This window comes from Micropterus dolomieu, linkage group LG02 (genome assembly GCF_021292245.1).
Source record: "Micropterus dolomieu isolate WLL.071019.BEF.003 ecotype Adirondacks linkage group LG02, ASM2129224v1, whole genome shotgun sequence".
Classification (NCBI taxonomy): domain Eukaryota; kingdom Metazoa; phylum Chordata; class Actinopteri; order Centrarchiformes; family Centrarchidae; genus Micropterus; species Micropterus dolomieu.
Genome location: NC_060151.1, coordinates 22,143,281 through 22,167,323, shown reverse-complemented (window position 1 = coordinate 22,167,323; position 24,043 = coordinate 22,143,281). Strand labels below are relative to the sequence as shown.

General features: G+C 38.5%; 3 protein-coding genes across 6 annotated transcripts in view; 1 reads left to right on the top strand and 2 right to left on the bottom strand.

Annotated features, from left to right (window-relative positions):
• rmi2 (RecQ mediated genome instability 2) overlaps positions 1 to 2,559 on the bottom strand; it is a 5,294-nt gene extending 2,735 nt beyond the window's left edge. Inside the window, exon 1 of the mRNA XM_046033585.1 lies at positions 2,176 to 2,559. Within this exon, the coding sequence (XP_045889541.1) occupies positions 2,176 to 2,452 (277 nt within the window). The 5' untranslated portion in view covers positions 2,453 to 2,559. The remainder of the gene's footprint in view (positions 1 to 2,175) is intronic.
• A 1,500-nt stretch (positions 2,560 to 4,059) lies between these two features.
• ubfd1 (ubiquitin family domain containing 1) lies at positions 4,060 to 10,590 on the bottom strand. 2 transcript variants are annotated; one of them, XM_046042942.1, is made up of 8 exons: positions 10,446 to 10,590; positions 10,243 to 10,344; positions 8,763 to 9,035; positions 7,074 to 7,282; positions 6,920 to 6,985; positions 6,687 to 6,792; positions 6,508 to 6,590; positions 4,060 to 4,875 (listed from the first exon to the last, which is right to left on the bottom strand). In XM_046042942.1, exons 2-8 carry the CDS (start codon positions 10,256 to 10,258, stop codon positions 4,765 to 4,767), a joined length of 864 nt encoding a protein of 287 aa, XP_045898898.1. In that variant the 5' UTR covers positions 10,259 to 10,344; positions 10,446 to 10,590; the 3' UTR covers positions 4,060 to 4,764. The 2 variants fall into 2 exon arrangements, with proteins under 2 accessions (XP_045898898.1, XP_045898904.1); XM_046042948.1 differs by lacking the exons at positions 10,243 to 10,344; positions 10,446 to 10,590 and adding an exon at positions 9,735 to 10,011.
• Positions 10,591 to 11,679: 1,089 nt separating this feature from the next.
• Positions 11,680 to 23,610, top strand: LOC123959429 (UNC93-like protein MFSD11). Of its 3 annotated transcripts, none has more exons than XM_046033484.1 (14): positions 11,680 to 12,139; positions 12,728 to 12,783; positions 12,908 to 13,015; positions 13,104 to 13,183; positions 14,239 to 14,335; positions 16,250 to 16,308; positions 16,494 to 16,638; positions 17,396 to 17,434; positions 17,711 to 17,760; positions 19,738 to 19,803; positions 19,893 to 20,018; positions 20,108 to 20,282; positions 20,386 to 20,521; positions 21,918 to 23,610. In XM_046033484.1, exons 1-14 carry the CDS (start codon positions 12,050 to 12,052, stop codon positions 22,068 to 22,070), a joined length of 1,380 nt encoding a protein of 459 aa, XP_045889440.1. In that variant the 5' UTR covers positions 11,680 to 12,049; the 3' UTR covers positions 22,071 to 23,610. The 3 variants fall into 3 exon arrangements, with proteins under 3 accessions (XP_045889440.1, XP_045889432.1, XP_045889450.1); XM_046033476.1 differs by having other exon boundaries at positions 17,393 to 17,434; XM_046033494.1 differs by lacking the exon at positions 17,396 to 17,434 and having other exon boundaries at positions 11,683 to 12,139.
• Positions 23,611 to 24,043: the final 433 nt, after the last annotated feature.

The window sequence follows — 24,043 nt, the reverse complement described above, 5'->3', positions numbered from 1 at the left end:
ATGCGGCGTGGCATGGAGTCGATCAGTCTGTGGCACTGCTCAGGTGTTATGAGAGCCCAGGTTGCTCTGATAGTGGCCTTCAGCTCTTCCGCATTGTTGGGTCTGGCGTATCGCATCTTCCTCTTCACAATACCCCATAGATTTTCTATAGGGTTAAGGTCAGGCGAGTTTGCTGGCCAACTAAGAACAGGGATACCATGGTCCTTAAACCAGATACTGGTAGCTTTGGCACTGTGTGCAGGTGCCAAGTCCTGTTGGAAAATGAAATCTGCATCTCCATAAAGTTGGTCAGCAGCAGGAAGCATGAAGTGCTCTAAAACTTCCTGGTAGACGGCTGCGTTGACCTTGGACCTCAGAAAACACAGTGGACGACACCAGCAGATGACATGGCACCCCAAACCATCACTGACTGTGGAAACTTTACACTGGACTTCAAGCAACGTGGATTCTGTGCCTCTCCTCTCTTCCTCCAGACTCTGGGACCTTGATTTCCAAAGGAAATGTAAAATTTACTTTCATTAGAGAACATAACTTTGGACCACTCAGCAGCAGTCCAGTCCTTTTTGTCTTTAGCCCAGGCGAGACGCTTCTGACGCTGTGTCTTGTTCAAGAGTGGCTTGACACAAGGAATGCAACAGCTGAAACCCATGTCTTGCATATGTCTGTGCGTGGTGGTTCTTGAAGCACTGACTCCAGCTGCAGTCCACTCTTTGTGAATCTGTGAATTTGTTTCACAATCCTCTCCAGGGTGCGGTTATCCCTATTGCTTGTACACTTTTTTCTACCACATCTTTTCCTTCCCTTCGCCTCTCTATTAATGTGCTTGGACACAGAGCTCTGTGAACAGCCAGCCTCTTTAGCAACGACCTTTTGTGTCTTGCCCTCCTTGTGCAAGGTGTCAATGGTCGTCTTTTGGACAGCTGTCAAGTCAGCAGTCTTCCCCATGATTGTGTAGCCTACAGAACTAGACTGAGGGACCATTTAAAGGCCTTTGCAGGTGTTTTGAGTTAATTAGCTGATTAGAGTGTGGCACCAGGTGTCTTCAATATTGAACCTTTTCACAATATTCTAATTTTCTGAGATACTGATTTGGGGGTTTTCATTAGTGGTCAGTTATAATCATCAAAATTAAAAGGAATGAACACTTGAAATATATCAGTCTGTGTGGAATGAATGTATACATTATACAAGTTTCACTTTTTGAAATAAATAAACTTTTTGATGATATTCTAATTATATGATCAGCACCTGTAGCAAGATCATATTTTGCATTTTCAAAAACACAAACTGGACAGAGAACTAGATACAGTTTAGACCAGGGGTTTTCAAAGTGTGAGGCGGCCTCAGACTTTGAAAACCACTGGTTTAGACTGTAGTGTTTAGCTGGTACAAGTATAATGTTTTTTTTGCTTTTTAATTTTTTTAATCTAGGCCTGGACCTGGATCTTATCTTGTAAAAGAGTGAAATCACCCGCCTGTCTGTTTTCACAAACAGAATAAAGGTTTTAAATTGAGTTTAAAATAAGGCACCATGGCTGCAATAACCTGCTTGGTCCTGGGGACTAATAAAAATCTCTGGGCACCTATTGACACCTTATGTTGCACGATATTATTGTGCATTTGAGCAGAAACAATTGGTCAGTTAATCAAATAGCTGATGGACAGACAAATAATTGCCAGTAGTTAGATAATTTATCAATCATTTAAGTCATTTTTCAAGATTTTTTTTGATTACAGCTTCTTATTTGTAAGGATTTAGTGTTTTGTTTTATTACAAATTGATTATATTTGAGCTTTGAACAGCTGGTCAGAGAGAACAAGACATTTGAAGAGGTGACCTTTTACTGACAAAATGAGATGGATATTTTTCAGCATTTGCTGACATTTTATAGACTAAACAATTAATTGATTAACCAATAAAATAATTCAGAAATAATTTGTCATATTTATCTATCAGGAAAATGACCTAACCAGCCCTATTGTGCATATTCACAGTTGATGAATCTACCAGAAATGACCTGACGTAAGTTGCTCCCTTAGTTATCTTTGTATTTCTGTTGAAACAAATGTAACGTTATACCACACCCTGAAACATCCCACTTAAATACTCACTTCAGCTCTTAATATGACTTGTTATTCATGAACCAGAAACCAACTTCAGTCTACTTTATTTACCTTGTGCCAAACATGGTTTCCCTTTGGGGATGTTGTTGACGCCCTGAACAGCAAAGGTTCCCGTCTCATCCATCAGCAGCACGGTGTTCATGTCCAGCTGGACCTCCAGTACAGTCCCCTGCATCCACACCAAAGAGACCAGCAGAGAGCGACCCCTGCCCAGCTTGATAACACATCCATCTCCGCTGTCGGCTGTACCCCGGCTCTCTGCCGTCCTCAGCTGACCGGACAACACTTTGACGGGCGGAGGGCGTTTCCTTTCTACGGTTGTGTTCATTGTCCTGTTGTCTTTTAACGGTGGTCCAAGGCTGGAAAAGTTACGGCGTCCCGCCAAGCTTTACCTCATGCCGGAAGTTGTGGTATTTTTTCCTGCAGCAACAAATTTAGTTCCGGTCTGGAATCCTTCAGAGTAAAAGCATCACCTCAGTCTATGAATGTCAACCACACACTGTAGAGGCGCACAGTGTACTATTTCTTTTTAATTGTAGTGGAATGTAACTAACTAGGTTAAATTTGCTAAATACTGTACTGAAGTAGAGGTACTTGTCCTTAACTTGAGTATTTCCGTTTTATGTAACTTTATACTTACGCTCCACCACTACACTTCAAAGGCAAATATTGTACTTTCTACCCCACTACATTTATCTGACCACATTAGTTACAAGTTACTTTTCAGGTTACCCTTTCTGTCCAATGAAAACCGTGTATCCCCAATATCTCATACTTCTTAAACTAAATAAACTATTTTAAAGCTCCCCTTGGATTAACTGGAAAATGCATCGTCACAAATGATGAAAACAGGGCTGTTTTTCTGAATTCATGAAAAATTTGAGTTTTTAGAAATGCGTGGTTCTCACAGAACAACCAACACCACAAACATATGATGATCTTATGGTAAACTGCTTAGACAGGTAATCTAAACAACCCAGCCATATTTAAAGTAGTTAAAATCAGCTTAATCGTACCCAACTACAGCAGTAAAATGCAACATACTCATTATTGCACCAGTAATATTAATCCCAAAACATCACACAGTTTAATAGAAAAACACTGACAAAGCCCATTTTCCCTACTTTCACTTTGATAGTTTGTTTGTTTTTGTAAAGTATTTTCAGTAGTTGTATTTTTGAGATAAAATACAGGAGTGTTTGTGTGAGTGGATAAATTGTGCATAAAGATCATTTCGCTGCTTCACTGTAGGTCAGGTGGGACAATAAACATGTTTTTTTTAAACTGCTAACATCTCTGTCCTCTGGTAATTTTTCCACTCTTACCATGTAAGTCAAACGGTAATAAGAGTTGCAAGTCATGGCTTTATTAGAATTGGTACGAGATCAAGTATGTACCTATTAGCCCCAGGTGCACCTTATCTGGTGTTGGACAGGTTTGTATATGTGTTTTGAGAAATAGGAACCGGTTTAATTGTATTGTGTAATTTACCATCAATCTCTGCAACTCAGGTACTAATGTTGAAATACCGGTAGGAAGGGCAAATTCCCTTTGATGAAAACTGGTGAAAATACTGCTTTAAAAAAATAACAAAATGAAGAGGCACGTTGCACTTATAATAAAAAAAAAAACATCAGCATTACTTTTAACCATACTTTTGTGTTTTAATCTAGAGGGCTGTTTAGTTATTTGTCAAACTGTCTTGAAATAATACACCAATTAACTCTGCAAGTCATGAAAATGATTTTGATAGCACTTGTATTTTACCCTACAAGGGAAATAAGGCAGCTTGGAGTACTAGCCTAACGTTTTTTACACCTAGTATAATTTCCTCCTTTCATGGGTGTTCTGATGAATAAAGCACTTTATGTGGGATACATGGAAACAAAGTAGAAGATAGTTCTGTGGTCTGAGACCAACATCAAGCATTTTGGCTATCATGCTAAAATCTATGTTTAATATAAGCCAAACACTACACATTACAGCAGCCTTGTACAGGTAATTACAGAGAAATCCTGGAGGAATAAATGCTGCGGTCTGCAAGAGAACTGTTACTTGGGAGATTTATTTTTTCAGAAAGACCATGACTAATAATAAAGTTCTGGGGCGGCCAAGTCTGGACCTCAAAACTAATCCACAACTTGTGGCAGGACCTGACAATTGTTATTCACTCAAATCCACTATACAGCTAGACAGAGTATGAGCAGTTTTGCAGAGAAACTGGGAACACCTGCATTGTCCAAATATGCAAAACATTGGTTCTACACAAAAGTGAATCAAACACAAATGTAGACAAAGTTTGGGCGAATACAAACAACAATGTCCTATGCACTCATTTCATTAAATAAGTTTTATTTCTTTAAGAATAACTGAAGAAAAGTGTTAGCAATTTCTGTACAATTGTTTCATCAATTTCCCTTGCATTTGCTGAAAACTTGAATGATCAACAGGGTTGAGAAATGTTATGCTGCCACATAGTGCACTTTTCGCCTAAAAACAATATGATTAGTCCACAGGCACCTGTCCGTTTCGTTCCAATATATTCCAAGAAGTTCCTTAAGCCTCGCTGTTGACTCCAGATTTGTTTTTTTAATTGGCTCCTCCTATCAAACCCAGTTCATCGTCAAAAAATGAGGCACATTAGAAATACTGCCATTTTCCAAGGACTGTGTCTTTGATTGCATCGACAAACTGTGCAGGCACCCAGTAGACCCAATATTGAGAAGCTTCTGTTGGACCCAACTGAAAAGCCTAAGAAATTGGGAAAAATGGTAGTGAGTTTACAGATAAGTAAACAACAGACCTTAAAAACACACAGGATTACAGACACTAGACAGCACAAGGTGAGGCAAAGGCCAGTTTGTATAAAAGAGCCTTCGGCTGCTTTTTAAATGCGTCAAAAGAGACCACAGAATGTCTATAGGAAGAGCTTTCCACAGTGTCAGAGCCACCAGATCAAAGATGCACACATAATTCTACAGACAAAACTGTGAATAGCAACAAATGCAAATCAACTCATCTGTAGAAATTAAACTGAACCATTTAAATCAGCTCAACTGGAATGTCCTGCACAAAAATTTGGATTTCTGCATGTTTGCAACGTAACATTTTTAAATAAATCAACACTCACAAATCTGCTAGCTGGGCACACCGTGTGTAATATACTGCCTCTCAAAAGACCTTTCAATGAAAAAACAAAGCTCTTTGCAGTATATTACTTAATCACTCCATCTAAAATGCAAAAATGTATGCGACTTTCATGTTCCCCCATGCTGCTTTTCGCCCTAATCATTAAGTTTACCCTCTCCACTGACATTTTAAATCATTACTGTCCTCTTCCATCTAGTCCTCATACATTATCTTTTATTCTTAGCTAGTGGTTTAATTCATGAGCCAAAACACTACAACACAAAGCAATGTCATTGTAATTCCACCTTGCTGCACTGCAGGTGTAACACATTGATTTATCTCAACAAAGTGGTTCTAAAGGCTATGGTTTACTGTCTCAATCCAGTGTACATGCCATGCCATGCAACAAGGCAGAATTGCACAGGTATAAACTCTCACACATTTTTATTGACTATACAGTCCAATTATGTTCAGGCAGTAGGAAGTGGCAGTAAACCTCAGCAACAAGGAAGCAAGAAAATCTGGAAACTCCCACAAATTTCCAGTCATACATTACAGCACAGTGCATTAAGTGCACTTGTGGCAAACTGCTATTAAATTCACAACATTGTCAGTTTGTCTGGTCTTGTCTACTTCCCATTAGTGTAAAAAGTACAGGATACCAATACTAGATGTAAAATGCTGTTGTAATTACAATTATAGAACCTCCTTTATTATCAAATCAAGTTAAAAAACACACCACTTATGCGGTGCACAGAGTCGTCGACTGGGCTTTACTAAATTCTGCTATAGTTTATATTCTTTATTCTCATAAGAATAGACTTTTATCTCCACGAGTCAGCTTGAGTCAATTAAGCGACTTGTTCCGGGATTTCTATTTCACTGACAATGAAGAACAGGAGTACCTTTAGACAGAAAGGTTAATCTAGAGAAAGCACTGCCATTTCCTGCTCCACCGCAGAGCCCAAAACAGCAAATGATGACCCTATCACTCTGATGCGCACATGCTACAGTGACTTCAGTGAACAACCTGCACTTCTTCACATCCACAAAATACCTTTTATAGACAAAGCTTGCTAAATACATTTTAGTTCACTCCATTTAATTTATTTTCATTTGTTGTCACTTATACAACTACCATGTATATTTCACCCTGACCCATATGCACATTTGTATCAGCCTCGGAGCATTTGGCATTATGAATTTTCACAAAACAGATAAGTCTGACATGTAGGCAGCAGCAAAAAGAGTTACCATCATGTGATAGTCCTCGTGGCCTTCAATGGGTTCAGACACTACGTTTTTAATGGAGCCCATCGGGACTTTCTCCGTTCTCTCTGCAGCGAAAAACACACAAAAAGGAAAAAACATTTCATCATCAGCATGTTTGTTTAGCGGTGTATTTAGTGAAAGGAGGCCAGCTGTAATCTCACCCTTTGTTCCGATCCACAGCTGATCTTGCTCCAGTTTGAATGTGAGTCTAACTTTTCCTCCGGACTTGTTATACATTCCGGCTAAAGGCACTGTTGGTAATCGTTCCTGTTAGCGGGGGGGACAACGCAGTTAGTCACAGTGTCTGATTTTAAACTTAGATAGCCAACATACATCTGTGGAAACTGTTTTGGACTGCAAACATTAGGATTGATCTCCCTTCATCTTCTCTCACCTTTGTTCCTTTAATAGCTGGCATTATGTCATCTGGTTTACCTTTGTCCAAAACTTTCCTGTGTTGCTGAAATAACAGTGCAGGTTTAAAATAATAATAAAAAAACACGTCATAAATATTTGACTCTATTCTGCAGAAATGTCATTAAAATTACCTTCTGGCTGCATAAAGGCTCCTTCTTGTTTTCTTCGGCTTTAACTTCCTGCTGAATGACCTCTTTGGGTGTATTCACAGCTAATACATCATTTATTGTGGAGCCCACCACCATTATTTTTGCACCATTTGTAACCTTTATTTCACGTAACGTCTTGTCCTCTGGAAGCAATCCCTTGTACATCACTTTCTGCATTGCTGGTGGAAGACCTTGGAATACAAAGGAGAACATTGATCAGGCATGCAAACTGGTCAGGGGTACAAAAGGTGAGAAGGATACGCATGCAGAAAAACACACAGAGACAATAAGAGGGGTCTGTTTTAAGCATACATGTTGTAGAGACAGTGTGCATTTGTGGGTAATCAACATTTCCTTACAATGTTGATTACCCACATAGTTCACAAGTCATACGTCATTCTCCAAGCTTGCGCAGGCGCACTGTCATGCCTCATTAAAAACTGTCCCGCCTCATTAAGTCAGAGCATCAAACCGATAAACATCATTGTGAGCTAGCTAACCAATTTATCATGTCATTTACTTAGAACTTACAGTAGGTATGTCTCTCTGTGTCTGATTGTTGGTTTGTCTTTCTAGTTTAGTTAGCTAAGTTAACTTGTTGTAGTTAGCCAGGTGTAGTTGGCTAGCATAGTTTTTGCAGAAAGTTAGCTAACAGAGGGTCTTAATTTTATTTTTCAGTTTCCTCCTCTTGGTTTAGTGTGCTGTTCATTTTCATTATGGCATTTGTGCGTGCGGTGTTGGAGGACAGATGACAGAAAACGCGCAGCACTTTCACCTGCCACCGTCTTATATACAGTCTGCAGCCTGCATTGTACTGACGGCCGTTTAACCAATGCATCGGCGGAGGCAACGGTATCAGAAGTCTTTACATACAGTTGAACAGAGTAATAGACCCACCACACGCCTGCGGTAAAGTAAGCGCACCATAAAACCTAGTGGGAGTTATCGTGTGCAGTGCGTGACAGGATCATCGACTGTATGATTGATAACAGCTGATACACGCACATTGTTTTCTATCATGGGTAAGTAATAGCTACTCCTGCCAGACAGTACAGTGTAACGTTACTAAACTTTACAGTGTAGTGGCAGCATATCGTTAGTGGACACTCCAGCCGGTCAGTTTTTGGTTTTCATGGTAATGTATTACGTTTTACGTATTAACCACACCCCCATTCTCTGTTTGAGAAAGAACGTTAACCAAAAACGGCAGTTACAACTGGCTGGAGGCGGCTTTAATATCATCCCTGCCGAGTCAGCACACATGCAGGCATGATTTAGTGTTCCCTCCTATTTTTTAAAGCATTTTTAATAATTGCTTCCAATTATATACTGTATATTATACACTGTCTATGATGGGAACATGTCCCCAGCGTCCCCAAGTGTAAACAACACCGATGCCGACATGTTTTGTCCTGTTGACATTAAACTACATACATCTAGGTTGCTGCCACTGCTCTCCATAAATTAACAATTAGCTTAGCTAACATTATTGTTTCGTAACAGCGGGCTAGGATATCAACTTGGCAACATTACTGTATCAGACAGGACAGTTAAGATTTTAAACTAGCTTACTTCTGTAACATCAGGCTTGCTTTCTGACGGACAGCTCGTTCGGCAGTAACGTCCACCCGTGTTCAACTTATTTTAAGGTGAACTACTGTGTGCTCTTACCAGTGAGTGAATGGATGCTCTCTTTTAGTTTGGCTCCGGTGTTATCAACAGGAATTTTCAGATCATATTTATTCTTGTTCCAGATAATCTTCAAGTCCACCATCTCCTGGTTGTCATCTGCGTTGTCCCCATTGCTAATACTAGAGTCCTGAGTTGTGGCGTTCCCTGCATCTGAGTGAGACGTAGTTTCTGTGTCACCTTTCTCGGCATCTTCTCCTGGTGGGTCAGCTTGTTTTGGCTTTGCCTCAGTTTCCATTATGACTTCTTCACTTCCTGGAAAAGCATAATTAAGATCCACTGATTTAACTGTTATGGAGCTGGTAAGTGCAAGGCTGGTAGTTCTTAGAATAGTATATGCTCCCACATAGATGCAAATATTCAGAAATTCCCATCTGGCATGTCCTGCTTATCAGAGAGATAGTCAACAAGCAAGTGTGTCTTGCATTTAAACAGTGTGTATTACATGCAGACTAAGCAAGACTGATATGTGTTTCTTGAAATCATATCTGTTCTTATTCTAATACGGCCAAAAGAAGGAAGATCAGTTTAGTTTTTGAAACCGAAAATGAAACGTATAGTCATCAAACGTAACATATACAGTGTTCATCTCAAACAACTTTCAGTAAGTTATTTTGTACTTTAAAGACAGGTTGTTCCATTTTTAAATCTACCGAGTCTCTTAATTATGGAGCCTTTAAATTAATAAAGAGTGGGTTAACAGTTGATTAGTTAGGGTAGTTTGTTTACAATTCTTATGACTCTGTTTTGATAAAATCAATTATTTTCGTTTTATAATATGCATTTAACCATACTTCCAGAAAATACCTAAGCTGGCTGAAGTATGGAAATATAACTATGCGTCAACAGTATAAAGTGTGTGTTGAAGTCTTGTTCGCTTTGTCTCTAGCTCTCTCGTGGTCTTTCTAGCTCTTTCCATGGCGGATTTTTTTTCATCTAGGCAACAATTCTTACTTGTGTGTTGGACGAGGGGATAAATAAGATCCAACCACGCTTGAACCCAAACACAGATGGTTTTCAGACGAAAATATGTGACGTTACTCGCCAAAATAGTGGATAATAAGACTGGCCTTACTGGTTACAAAACGTTAACGTAAGATACTGCACGTTGATGACGTTACTTCGCCGTTACCATTTATAACTTTACCATACGTAGTTAGCTTTTTAGCAGCAAAAGTTGATCAATTCAAACCAAGCACTGGTTAAATCTTCCAACATTAACTCCAGCCCTCCACATTTGTGGCTATATGTCACTGGTGTTAGCAGTCGTTAACGTTAGCTAGCTGCAATCTTGGTTAACATTTGTAGAATAACGTTACGGAGGGGCGTACATTTGCGTTACCCTGCAATAATAGCGTCACACACTAACGTGTCAGTTACAAACACGTGTTATTTCATTAACAGCGCTTAAGCTCTATGTAGAGATATGAAGGAAATAGTACTATATTTTCTCAATACCCACCATCCACTGTCGCCATGATGATTGTGTACAATCTGTTTCAGGTTGTGGCAAAGAGGTTGCCCAGAGCAGGATGACTACTGATGTTCCGGAAGCAAAAGTCGACTGGATACAACGAAAGTTCTGCTCAAACGTTTGACAAAATAGCAGACGGGGAAAAAACAATACACGTTTGAAAATGGCATAACAAGTGTAACGATACTTACCGTCACAACGTTAAAACATTTGTAGTTTCAGATTGCCAAAGGAAAACAGAATGTAAATACGCATGTGTCATCGAAAATAACTGCAAATAAACTTTATGACAAAACCAGTTGTATTTATGATTAACTAAATAATGTATCAATATAATGTCGTCAACTAAGACTGGCGCAAAACAATTTTTTTGATTCGAATCACTGAAAAAACGAACTGTGTAATTTAGCAACATACGGGCATTTTGGCAAACGCGGAAGTAAGTGGCAGTCGTACTCTCGCTTTGCTAAGCTTCTTTGTTGTTGTGGTAGCAAAAGCAGACACCAAGAGGTGGCACTGTACTCAGTGGCTATTGGTGGTTACCTTTTTCTTCTTCTCCATATTGTCTGAGGTTTGGGATTTAAAAAGATGCATTATCGCCAACTATTGGATTCTATGAAACATCTCCAACCATGACAAATTACCCCCCCCCCCCCCACCACCACCAACAATAATATAACATCCTAACAATCTTAACATACCACCTATCACAATACTCGTGTCAACTCAGAGGGGGTTACCTTTTATTGGAATTACAATAATGTGAGAAATGTTTCAACCATGCATTATATGATTCATGTATCCACAATAGTTGGAAGGCGAACCGGCTATCTTTGTGTAGAAATGGGACAAATAGCCGAAAAAGCATTAGACTACTTGCTAATCTCTTACGAATTATCTCTTTAAATTGAATTGAAATCTTTATTTCGAGCATGCAAGAGAAAGTATAAAAAAATAAAACAATGTTTAACAACATAGGAGAATATATATATATATATATATAATCTTGAATTCTAGTGTGAGTTTTAACTCTCTTTGGCATACTGATTTAAAATCCAACTGATTTTACTGAGAATTTGGCGTGCTTTTCTACTCCATCTTTGGTACTCTTTATCACATTACAGTTTTTGACCGGAATCTTTGAGCTTGGTCATGACATTTTCTCTAATTATCAGTAAACCAGAAGACTGAAATAAATGTAATAATAAATAGGCCTACACTGAAAATGACACTACTGCCTATAGCTCCCATGAGTTATTTGGTTGTTTGTTGACATTATAACCTCTGCAATGAATGTGAGACAACTGTTTCTCTTTCCAAGGGAGAATATTCCTCCTGGTTACCTCTGGAAGGCAGCAACGCTAAATGAGTGTGAATTACCGCAAATTGCACAAGAAGAAGAAGAAGCCGCAGCAGTGAGAGGACAACTATGACAAAGAAGTCGAAGAAGAGGATCGCAAAAAAATTGCTTTTAATTTAAGTCACAAGTTGTCATGCGTAGCCAACATGATAGAAAGGAAGTGCCCTCATAACAGTGCCACTCTATCTGTGTCCCATACTCTCCGCAAAACCTCTGCCATTTTATTCCTGATTTTTGCGCATTAAACTGTAACTAAACAGTTAGTGAAGTCAACTTTAGTGGCGCGACTTGGAAATGTATTTAATCCGAGTCGTTGATGAATCTGTTTGGGAGTCTTTCCTTTGATTTGTAGGTCAGACGAGTCGATAGCGCAACATTATCAGCAGCAATAAATGTAGAATGTAACGTTATTGCTAGGAGGAGTAAGAAAACGCCATGGCAGACATAAGGACTTTCAACGTTGTGGTTTTGGGAGTGGGGTTTTTGTTCATTTTCACCGCTTTCACCACCTGTGGGAACATTGAAGTAAGTCAGCAAACTTTATTACTGAGTGTATACTCATCCAGTACAGTGTTACGATCCAAACCAGTGCATGGGAGTCACATTTGTTTGTTCTGTTGCTTCTCATTTTCCCGACAGCCTACAAAAGAAAAATTGCTAAAATGAGATTTATTTTCACTTTTTAATGGACTTTCCTGGCAACTCAACTCTGCAAAACTCATTCAAAACTTGAAGATAATCCTATGTTGCGTTTACACACATCTGTCAGCCTACGTGCAGTTCAGCAACACAAAAAACTAATGTTGTACAGTCATTGCATTTTTATGTGTGTGTAATTTATCCAAAGAATCACTAAATAGCTTCACATGCAGATAACAAACCATTAAATGCACTCTTTTGTGAATGCTGGAAGTTAGTTTTAATCTTAACTAAAAGGTCTAATGGGCAGTAGGAAACATGCCAATCAGAGCTGTATGTCAGGCGCACCTCGTGTTTCCAATTTTCATCAGTGGTGGAATGGAAATTATCAAACTGGATGAATGACTTGAGGACATAATTATGACCCATTTTGCCTTGTGGTTCACTGAGTTTTTCCCCCCATCTTACTTTCAGCAAACTGTGGTGAAAAGCCTGCAGAATTACACTTTCACTGGGAGTGGGTACCACAGGTAGGTTCACATCCTCAGCTCAGGACTGAGAGGAAAAGAAAAATTTCGCTGTTCTGTACATTTGAATAAATAAGTAGATTTTTAAGTGGAACTGGAATAATGATTCTCTTTGCCTCCTTCCCAGTCTTGGAATCATCTATGGGGTCTTTTCGTTCTCCAATTTACTTGCACCAACAGTCGTTGCAGTAATTGGACCAAAAATGACTATGTTTTTCAGTGGCCTACTTTACAGGTAAATGCTGTCATGGTAATTACACACAGGATGTTTACAAAGATACTGAAGCTGTTGCTCCTTACAGTTCTCCATGTCTTCTGTCTAGTGGGTACGTTGCTGTGTTCATTGTCCCTTCAACATGGTCCTTTTACTTGACCTCTGTACTGATCGGTATAGGAGCAGCCAGTAAGTTCCTCTCCCATTAATCTTTACTGTAACATCAGACATGAAATAGTTTTTGTATTTGGTTACAATAATGTTGAAGCTAAAATAATGTTGAAGCTACAAACTAATTTTTTTTAAATGCATGTTTGCACCAGCAGTGATATGATAGTTAAAACAGTGATTAGTAACTTTATAAGGCATTTGGAGCTATCCTCAGACAGAGATGAAGAGGCTTTGTCTCTTGTTAATTAGTCTCCACTACTTTATGATGCAGACCTGAAACATAGGAAGAAGAATGATTAATTAAGATAAAATTTAACAAGATATTTAGAGTTTTATGTCTTACTTGTGCTTAGAGACGGGTTGCAATTAACAATTATTTTCATAATCTCTCTGTTATTATAACACTCAAAACAAAGACTAACCAAGACATGACAGAGCAGCTCCTCAAATGTTTGGCACTTTTGCTTATAAATGACAGAAACGGTCAATTATCAAAATAGTTGTCGATGAATTTCTTGTCAATTGAGCAAATAGCTTACAGTTTATTCTAATGCCTGTTTTTATTCAGAATCGACAGAAATCACATCCCATTTACAAAAAAGAAGTGCACATCAATTTGATCAATTTGAGCAGGATACAGTGTGTTAACAATAGCCCAAGATGCTGAGGCACATAAATACTTACCTCATACTAACCTGTTACTGCAGTCCATGCATGCTCAGTTTCTTTATTAAAATGTAAATAGTGCATACAGGGATTATCATGACTGGGATGTGCTGATGTGTATAAACAGTATATTCAAAATTAGACCTTAAATGGGTTAGGAGCTGTTTCTGTAAATTGTGCGAGCACTCTGAGCTTGCTCCTAGATGTTAGTTAAAATAGTGAGAAAGCCGCCCTTCCATGCAGCCTTAAAAGATTGCAATGTAGTGAATGTGTATGTCTTAGGGCTACTGCGTGGTTAGATGCATTACTTACCAACACAGAAAGATAATTTTTCACTCCATACGGGTAATTACCATACTGGTTAATTTGTTTCCCTCAAATGACGTTTCTTACTCACGTTCCTACAGTGCTGTGGACAGCTCAAGGGCACTTTCTGGTGGAAAACTCAGAGGCTTCCACCATCAACAGGAACACAGGGATGTTCTGGGCTCTCTTACAGTGCAGGTATGCGACTACTGACAGACACAAATGTTAGACTCTAGTCTTTCAGTCCATTCACTGGTAATGGATGCAGCCTTGATACCATTATCTTCATGCACTACTTCATTTAAAATTTCAAACCACACTGCGTTTTAATACTCAGATTATCCTGAATGTGATTCTCTGAAAATTATTTAACTAATAAACTGAATTAAATATATATTTTTTTGTTAAAATGTTAAAATCCCCCTACAAATTTGCTTTCTAAAACAACCCAAGGTTGCTATTAAATTAGCCTGTATTATAGTATTTTTTCCCACCAACTAAAACACAACTCATCGCCATGTTTTTTTTCCTCTCTTTTTGTTTGATGCAACTATTCCAAACATCCTGTTTGCATTTTTAGCCTGACAGGATATTAGTGTATGCTTTATTATATTTAATTAATCACGTTACAAATGTTCATATCTGCCATTAGATTTTTCTGCAAAACAAAAAAAAACCCTCAAGCCTCTTAAAACTGAAGGTGAGACTTTTGGTCTTTTCATCTCTTGTATTTGACCTGCTGCTCTTGCACACTGGCTTGGACAACTAATTTGTATTTGTTAAAATATGCAAATTGATTTAGTATAATAATTACACTGGCTGTCACCTGCGCCAAAGCCCACAATAGGGCAATGCTAATCTGACTCGGCAGTGGTGATCCCTGCCACAGTAAACTTGTGATTTAGTTCTTCAGAGCCTGCACACACACACACGCACGCACGCACGCACGCACGCACGCACATACACACACACACACACACACACACACACACACACACACACACAAACACACACACACACAAACAGAATACAGTTACTGTTTCTTTTATGAATAACCCGTTATCCCTCACTGATGTTTTGGGACAGACTAATTGCTCATCTACATTTTTTAGTTTAGGTAATATGTAATTAAAGACAGAAATAGATCTCAGCGGTTTATAGGACTGCAGTGTTCACCATGAAAGGCAAATAAACAGCTTAAAAAGAAATGAAAGAGGCATCCTCACGAGGTAGAAATGCAGATTATTGTTTTTAGAAAGTCGGTGTTTGATCCAACCAAAAAATAGTCCACGGTGCTTTTTCTGCCTGTCAGGCATGAGTCCTCAGATGACGTTTCAGATAGCAATGTATAGCCAGTGTTTTATTAATTACACTGATTGTCCTAATTAATTAAAGGTCAACATTTTTAGCTGTCAAAGCCCTTGAGTCCCACACCAGAGGGTTGATTCACATGAAACTTGCTGTACAAAACAAATTGCATGGAGGGCATCACAGTTACATGTTAGACTGTATCACTAAAAAATCTCAGATGTTATTGCTCTGATTATGAGAAACTTTTGAGGACTGATTTGGGTTTGCATGATCAGGAATGGATCCCTGATTGGTCCCAGTGGTGACTGCATCATTTGTGGAGAACAAAGTGTAACTTTGTTTTCTAGTGGTATTGGTTAGAGTTTTTACCACTTCAGAATTGCTTAATTAATTAATAAGTCAGAGGTTTTTTCGTGCTTTAGTTCCAGAGTGATGGATGACAAGATGGTTGATTACATGTTGTTGTTGTCAGGTGAAAAACCATGTGCCTCCAAAATGCCATCATTTTACTTTTAACTTTCAATCATATCACATGACACAGACCAAACTGTCTGCTGATCATGTTTTTGAAAGCTCTAAAACAACTACTAAATTGAGGTGGGTTTTTGTGTGTCCAATTAACCAAATAGTATAAAGAGGGTTTAATGAAGCAAAGAAAATGGAAAATTTGGATGGATGGAAAACAGTCTATATATTTCACTTGAGATACAAGGTTTTCACCCAGCAGCCATGAAATGTTGTGTTGTGTTAATGTCATGTCTGCCTTTACTCGCTTGATTTCGTATTTTATCTTATTTACAGCATGCTGTTTGGCAATCTTTACATTTATTTTGAATGGAATGGAAGGACAGAGATACCAGGTAGGGTTAAACCTGAGTAAGTACTGTCATGACTCTAACATTAAAATCTAGTATGATGATGATGAAAGCAAAATATCAAGAGGATTATGTGAGTGATTGGTTATTCTGAATATGCTCTAGCTTAATGCTGTTAATATATATTGTGTATTTTAATTAAGCAGCTTATTTTAATCTTCCTCATTCAGACAGCAGCAGGAAAAACATTTTTCTGTCCCTGTTGGTCGCCTCCGTACTCGGTACACTCAGCTTCCTCGTGTTGAGAAAGAGCCATCACGAAGAGGAGATGCTCTCTGAAGAAGAGGGGCAGTCGCTGCTCTCAACTCGCACGATGTAAATGAATATCCTTCAGATAATTACACGTTTTTCAACTGTAGTCTCACAAAATCACTCAAAACATATAAAAATGTCTGAACCACAACTGAAAAAGGACACAGAGGGTATGAACCTCAAGTGGTGAATAAAAAGTGAAGTAGACTGTGTTTTATGTTACATATACAAATAAAAGTTGTTAATTTACTTTTAGTCCAGTTGACCATGTAAAGCTGTAACCAAACCACCTCAGAAACTATTACTCTTCAAATAACCCACCTTGAATTTTGCAAGGGTTTTCAAGATGACACACTGCTGTGGTACTGCAGGATTTTTAAAACACTCTTGTCCATCACAAAAATGACATTGACCGTTTTCCTCCAGATCACTGAAATTTTGTCAGAGTCAAGCCTAATCATTGCATTTTATACAAGTAGGATGAAATCGGGCAGATTTGGGGCAGCTGAGACGGAGACTTTAGCAGTCAATGTCCCCAAATTCTCCAGGCACAGCCCTCAACATCATTTCAGACATATTTACATTTTTATGACGAATCTGAACAAAGTTCGACTCAAATCGTGAGATGGAAAGAATATGAAAAATATAGCTGGCATCAAAGACCACTGAAAGTCATGGGGAAAGTACATGGCCAGAAATAAAAACCCAGGTACAAAGATATGTGTAGGACATTTTAACACTAACAAAATCAGCTTCTGATGATACAGAAATGTTGTTTTGGACCACACTTATTTTCTGTCTGTCTGTCTTGTGGCAGCAGATTGTGTTTACAAACTCGTTTGGTATCTCCTAGTTACAGGTATTTGATCCTTTGCTTATTTGCTGAGTTTGAGTGTGTGCATGATTCCAAAACCACAACAAGGAATCCTACAGGGAGCCATTATTTACATGCAGTGTGTTTGGATTTTCAGTGATCCTTGTGAACCTTATGCAGCTAAAGTCATTCTGTTTGTAAATTACTTCACCTGTTGTTCCCTTGAAGGAAGTTACATGATTGTTTGTGTGTGCAGTTTTTTTTGCTATTGATTAATTTCAGCTTTATAGAAGTGAAAATTGATTTATTTCTTTTGTTTAGGTATAAACACAGAGCAAACACTGCCATACAGGATGCCAAGTCAGAATTCAGTAAGTGTTATCAGTGCTTTTGGAATACCACACTAGAGTGTCTATTTTGTTTAAGTAATTCTTGGGATTTGCTCATTTACACTGCATCAGCATGCATCTACTGTATCCATTATGTATCCTTAGATACTATATGTATACATAATGCACTATATGTAGTAACAAGATTAATGGTGAGTCCCAAATCCATTCTACATACTCTACTTTAGCATGCATCGTATTCACACTGGAAAAGAGACAAACTGAAGTATACTCCAACCAGACAGTATGCATACCACACAGTCAAGTTTTGAGTGTACTGTTGATGCACATTACTCCCTCTTAATACTGTGCACAAACGAAATTGAGGAGCTGCTTATAGTTGGGAACTTCATGAATAAATTGTGGGTACTGGGGAGACAACTCCTGAAAGATCTAAAAACAAAAAATGTAAAATCCTAGAAATAAACAAATGATGTCTGTCTGAAGTTTAACGGGCAGTGACATTCCAAAGTTGCAGTTTGTGTTGCACGTATTATACAATTTCCTTTAAGTATAAAATGGAAAGTATATTGATTTCCTTGTTAAAACAATATAGCACGACGATTAGGATGTAGTATTTACTGTATAGACTGTAGTATGTATTTGGGACCCAGCTTAAGAGTGTAAAGCTATTCTAGTGGCTCTTAACACTTTAGCATGCTAACATTTAATCCAATCATCACAAAACACAAAGTACAGTTGAGGAGGGTGTCATCAGTTTTGGAAGTGTCATTGGCCAACACAAATTTTGACCTCATGATGGTGTTAATAAAAAGTCAGGGGATAACCAGTTAGTTCACTTCACCAGAAGGGGGAACGTGAATGCGTGGACCAAATTTCACAGCAATCCATCTACCAGCTGTTGAGATATTTTACTCAAAACCACAAATTTGAACCTTATGGTGGTCAGTAGAGGAAAAGCCAGGGGATCGCCAAAGTCTTTAGGATTCATCATCTGGGAACCATGGATCCCTGCACCAAATTTTGTGCCAGTCCATCCAATAGCCGTTGACTTTTTCACTGGATAAGGGAAAACTTTAACCCCTGGGTGACGCTAGAGGAAGAGACAGGGGATCACCAAAGTCAGTAGGATTCCTCCTCTGGGGATCATGAATGTCTGTTTAAGAATTTCATGGTAATCAATCTATTATTGTTGAGATAACATATGTAAGTCTGGACCAAAGTGGTGGACGGACCAGCCAACTAACTGATTGCTGTCCATTGAAAATTCCTTGCTGAGTAAATTTGTATCAGCTGATACATATTTTCATAGTTGATGACTTTGCAGAAGTGTCTGTTATTTTGCTTTTCTTTCTCAGTTATTTGGCATACTACAGGTAACCTTTGGCTCTCCACACTTCACTGCTCTTAGTCAGAAACTACCACGCAGTTTTGTTTTTCTTTAAGTTAAAATTGCTTTCATGTGGATACAACTCTTCTAGCATTACAACAGAGTACACAAAAACTGCCTGTGTGAGACTTTTATTTCAGATTATATCTCTGCCAACAGGAGACTCTGCTGCGCTCACTCCCGCCTTCAGTGCAGCCTCAAGTTGTTTGGATGATCAGATTGCTCTTTGTCTTGTGTGTATCTTGTGTGCATGTAGACTTGTGTACACCTGCCTTAAAGGTATCGGGTTTATCAAAGATGCACACTGATTTATATCAAGAAAGGGCATCCAGGCATATATAAACAAACCGAGTGGGATTCTTCTTTCAAAATCTGAATTTCCCTAACCACCTGGGGGAAATTCTCTCTTGGATGTTTTTCCACCTGCATTTAAAGATTATTTCCCCATTTTTTTTATCTGCATTGAACTTTAATTGTCAGAGGGTAAAGGGGGCCTTCATGTCTGCATTTGTACCTGAGCTCAATCCAGATGTAAAAACGGTGTATAAGTTGGAGGTTTATGTATTAATTAGCAATTCAAATCTGTGTATTGTTTGCCTCCTGTTTAGAAACCATCCTGCAACTTCTAAAGGCTAAAACCATACTGCTACTGAGTCCCTGCATGGCATACAGCGGTAAGTCAAATGGAGAATGCATTAATGTAATAAGTATATTAGCCTCCAGTGAAGGCTTGCAGCTACATTGTTCTCTGCTTGTTCTCCAGGCCTGGAGCTATCTTTCTACAGTGGAGTGTACGGGACTTGTATTGGAGCGACTACACAGTTTGGAGAGGCAGCTAAGGGCTTGATTGGGATCTCTGGGATTGTGGTAGGCATTGGAGAAATTGTGGGTAAGTCTACGTTCCTCTATCAGAGTGTGTTTAGGTGATTTAAAGTCACTGGAGGTCATAGAATTAATAAAGATGTTCTTTATCATCAGGTGGTGGCTTGTTTGGATTGCTGTGTAAGAACAATCGTTTCAGACGGACCTCTGTGGTGTTTCTGGGAATGGTTGTCCATTTTGTTGCTTTCTATTTGATCTTCCTCAACATCCCAGATGATGCCTCTGTCGTCTTTAATACTACCACCCAAAAGAAGCCATATCTAACGCCAAGGTAGTATGTTTCTCTGACAATTTAACAATAAGGGAGTGTGAACATGGGTAAGGCAGATCATGATTCAGTTTTGTTTTAATAAGAACTATATTTTCTCTCTCAGTGTATCCATTGCCCTGCTGTGCAGCTTCTTGCTTGGACTCGGGGACAGTTGTTTCAACACACAGCTCTACAGCATATTAGGCCGTGTTTATGCTGAACAAAGCACGCCTGCTTTTGCCATCTTCAAATTCATACAGGTAATCCCGTGTTGCCAATTCTCAGACATTGTTAGCAGAACTGTGCAAAGCTGGGTTAAAATGTTGTGCTGTCAAGGATGAAATAAATCAAATAAATAAAACCTGAAGCCAAATTAAAAAGGAAAAGAACAAGGGCCTCATGTGCCCCTTAATCTCCCCTTTTCTTTGCTGCAACAAGGACTCGGACAAGAAATGAATCCTAAAAATTGTGGTATTTTCTTAAAGGTTCACCTGAAACTAAAGAGCATTTTATTTATTTTTTGTACAGGATATATCTGCTCTGTACATTACCTATGGTGTGTTCTCCTTGAGATAAATTTTTTGGTGATGATTTCACGATGGGGCCGACTAGTTTAACATTAACTCGATGGAACACATATGGAGTCCTTATTATGACAGAACCAATCAAATATTGCATAAATCATAGGTACGGCAGACGGTCACACTGAACCTGACAACTGCCTCCTACACAACATAAGACTCACACACTATGATCAACCCACAAGAAGTTTCCTACTAAAGTCTCCTTCTTATTTAACTTGCAGACATGAAGAGACGTCTTGTCCTGCACCTTAGCATGTTGAACGAGTGACCAAACAAACATTTACCTGGGAAAAAGTCCACTGCTAACGTTAGTTTGCAGGCTAGAAAGCCAATTAACTGCTTAGCTGCAGCACATTAAACAGCATGTAAATATACCTGCAAATGTCACTTGGTTCTGCTTAGATGCTGGTGTGGTACTTATTCTTTAGTACCACTAACAACACACTGTCTGCACATGACATGTAGGCTACAGTGCAAATCTGTTTACTTTGTCTCTCGTTCTCGACGGTCAAACACAAACACTGACATGCCCAGCTAAGATGAAAAGGAACATTTCTGACCCAAACCCACCTTTTTTCTTATTTTCAATAATAATAATAAAATAAATACGAACTTTCCACTTTGTTTTGATTGGCTAACTACTGGAAGCCTGCCAAGGGGCAGCACTAATGAGACTTGGATACAGCTTTGCCGCTTAGCCTTGTTTTCAATTTTGCCCAGTGTTCTCTTTTTGTTTTTCAGCAAAAAATTCCTCTGCCGCCCAAGTAGCATTTTACCCATACGCCACCATAACAAGATACATTTGTAAAACTGTTGACAGGACGACTCGAACTGCAAACAAGTTCAGTTATGACACACACATTATGGTTTCTGATCCATGGAGGTTTTATATTTGTAAAACTTTCCTCAAGCTGAGAAAAGTGATCTGTGACAATCTGTGATGTCATCAAAATGTAAAGTCTATGGGAGCTCGGAGCGCCTGAGCTTTTTGCTCACAGTAGTACTTTTACACATGCTCACCTCCTTATTTGAAACTTTATTTACAAAACAAAATCTATTATATTTTTGTCAGTCTGTTTTTGCAGCGGTGGCATTCTTCTACAGCAGTTACCTCCTGTTGATGTGGCAGCTCCTGCTGATGGTCATCCTGGGCTTCACTGGAGCACTCTGCTTCTTCGTGGTGGAGAGGATGCAGAACTTCTCTATAGATTTTCAGGAATATTAGAAAGTGGACACTTCTGCATCAGCAGTGATAGTTTTGTGAGACAATCCTGTATTTTTTATTTCATGAGGGGTTATTAAAATCTATTTTTAGTATTATGAATGCACTGAAGGTCACATACATTTGAATAACATTCACAGTCAAAACTATTGCCACAACTGAAACCAACAACAGACAACCTTTGAATAGCATTACATGGTTATCAGTCAGCCTGGATTGTACCTTGCACACCTGCTGTTTTAATTACCTGACAATACACAGTATCATCGTTAATCATTAACATGATTTTTCTCCTGCACCACTGCACTGTTGGTTTTGCCGTTGGACTTTTGTAACCGCTCACCTTATCTCACATTTATCTGCATTGCTTTCAGCTCAAGTTTGTTATTAAAGACAAATGTCACACTGTTAAAAATATTATGTATCTAAGACTTAGCAACTTTTAAAACTTTTCATAGCTTCACAGAATGATTCAGTTTGATAGAAGAGAGAATAATGCAATGTTGTCATGTTTCAGAAATATGTTAAATATCTCACATCAGTTTGTGACTTTTATGAGACATTTTGCATGTTGTCAGTGTTTTTTGCGATTCTTTAATGTAGTTCTACGTATTTTGCATTTTCAGTGATTTTATCAAAACGCGTGATTAAAAGTATTTACTTGGCATTTTGTAATAAACATGTAGTTGTCAGATGGTGAAGAGGTGAAACAGTCAAGGCCACAGAAAACAAGTGAAATGAAAGGTTTGATGTGTAGCTAAACAGAGGAATGTTTACTGAGGTCATACTTGTTAAGTTGCTTATAACCTGAAAATCAGACAAATTGGGGGCCCACACTTGAATTTTATGTTCCTTCACTGAACTGAGTGACATAAGTGATTTTTTACCCCCAGCCATCAACACCCTAACAAAATACTTTGACAATGTGGCATTCCCAGAGCAGGGCCATGTCTGAAGAAACAGGTTTACTGAATTATCTGGTACTTTTACTGAGAAAGAGTCTGTGTTTCAGATTTTGGTGGACTGGAGGTTTTTAACGTAGTCAGTGCACATCCTGTAGTTTCTTTATTGTATTACAAAACAAGATGAATCTGCTGGATTTAATCCTGATTTGCCAGATTTATTTGAAAATCTATGAGGCCATTAATCAAAAGAGGAGCATGAGGGTCGAGTTGGATAGGCCCAGAGGTCCCACACTACTTCACTGGTAATTGGGTATTGATCACATTATAATGAGAGTAAGCAGTTTTGTGTGATCTTAAGTCAATTGTGCCACTTACTTGACAACAACAAAGCCCTGATAGGCTAAGTGAAGTATACAGCATTTACTAACAGAATTAAGTCATGGCAGGGTTCATAGTATTGCTTTAGAGAGATAACCTTGTAAGGAGTAAGTAACTAGGTTTGGATAAGTCTATTACCTGAACATTGCTATTAGTTATTCCACAATGTTTCTCCATTGAAAATCATGTAATAAAAGCTTACACATTTATCTGTAGCACTGTCAAGATAAGTAAAATATTAAAAAACTATAAACTGTTAACTATTCATCATTTCACAAAGTGATTCCTCATAAACATAATACATTATGTTTGTTGTCCCCATGTTTTAGACTGTAATTTCCTTGTTGATACTCATAATTCTCACTCATCTTTTCAAAACAGCACATTTAATTCAATTTTCATGAGCTGTTTTGTTTATTAAAAAATACTCCCACAACCCTTCACCTTCTCCTCAGAATTATCCTGCCTTGTGCAGCCTTGATTTCCCAGTGCACTACTTTAGCTGACTGCAAATTTGGTTGAAAAGCAGATCAAATGTGTACATCAGTGCTGATCTACTTCATTTTGTCACATCCTCACATACTTCATGGTTCTAATTAGAGGGCTTGATTGAAATGGACCTACGGGATACACGACTGGGGCTTGTCAGAGGTCTGAAATCTGAAATGAAGCGCTGCCGTCTTTGTAGTCAGG

Coding starts and splice junctions, on each gene's coding strand:
- LOC123959429 (XM_046033476.1), top strand. CDS start 12,050: ATGGCAGACATAAGGACTTTCAACGTTGTGGTTTTGGGAGTGGGGTTT. Junction 14,336..16,249: donor TGGGCTCTCTTACAGTGCAG/GTATGCGACTAC, acceptor TCTTATTTACAG/CATGCTGTTTGGCAATCTTT. Junction 17,435..17,710: donor TTGGTATCTCCTAGTTACAG/GTATTTGATCCT, acceptor TCTTTTGTTTAG/GTATAAACACAGAGCAAACA.
- ubfd1 (XM_046042942.1), bottom strand. Junction 6,986..7,073: donor AGCCTTTATGCAGCCAGAAG/GTAATTTTAATG, acceptor CTGTTATTTCAG/CAACACAGGAAAGTTTTGGA. Junction 4,876..6,507: donor ACGAGGACTATCACATGATG/GTAACTCTTTTT, acceptor CCAATTTCTTAG/GCTTTTCAGTTGGGTCCAAC.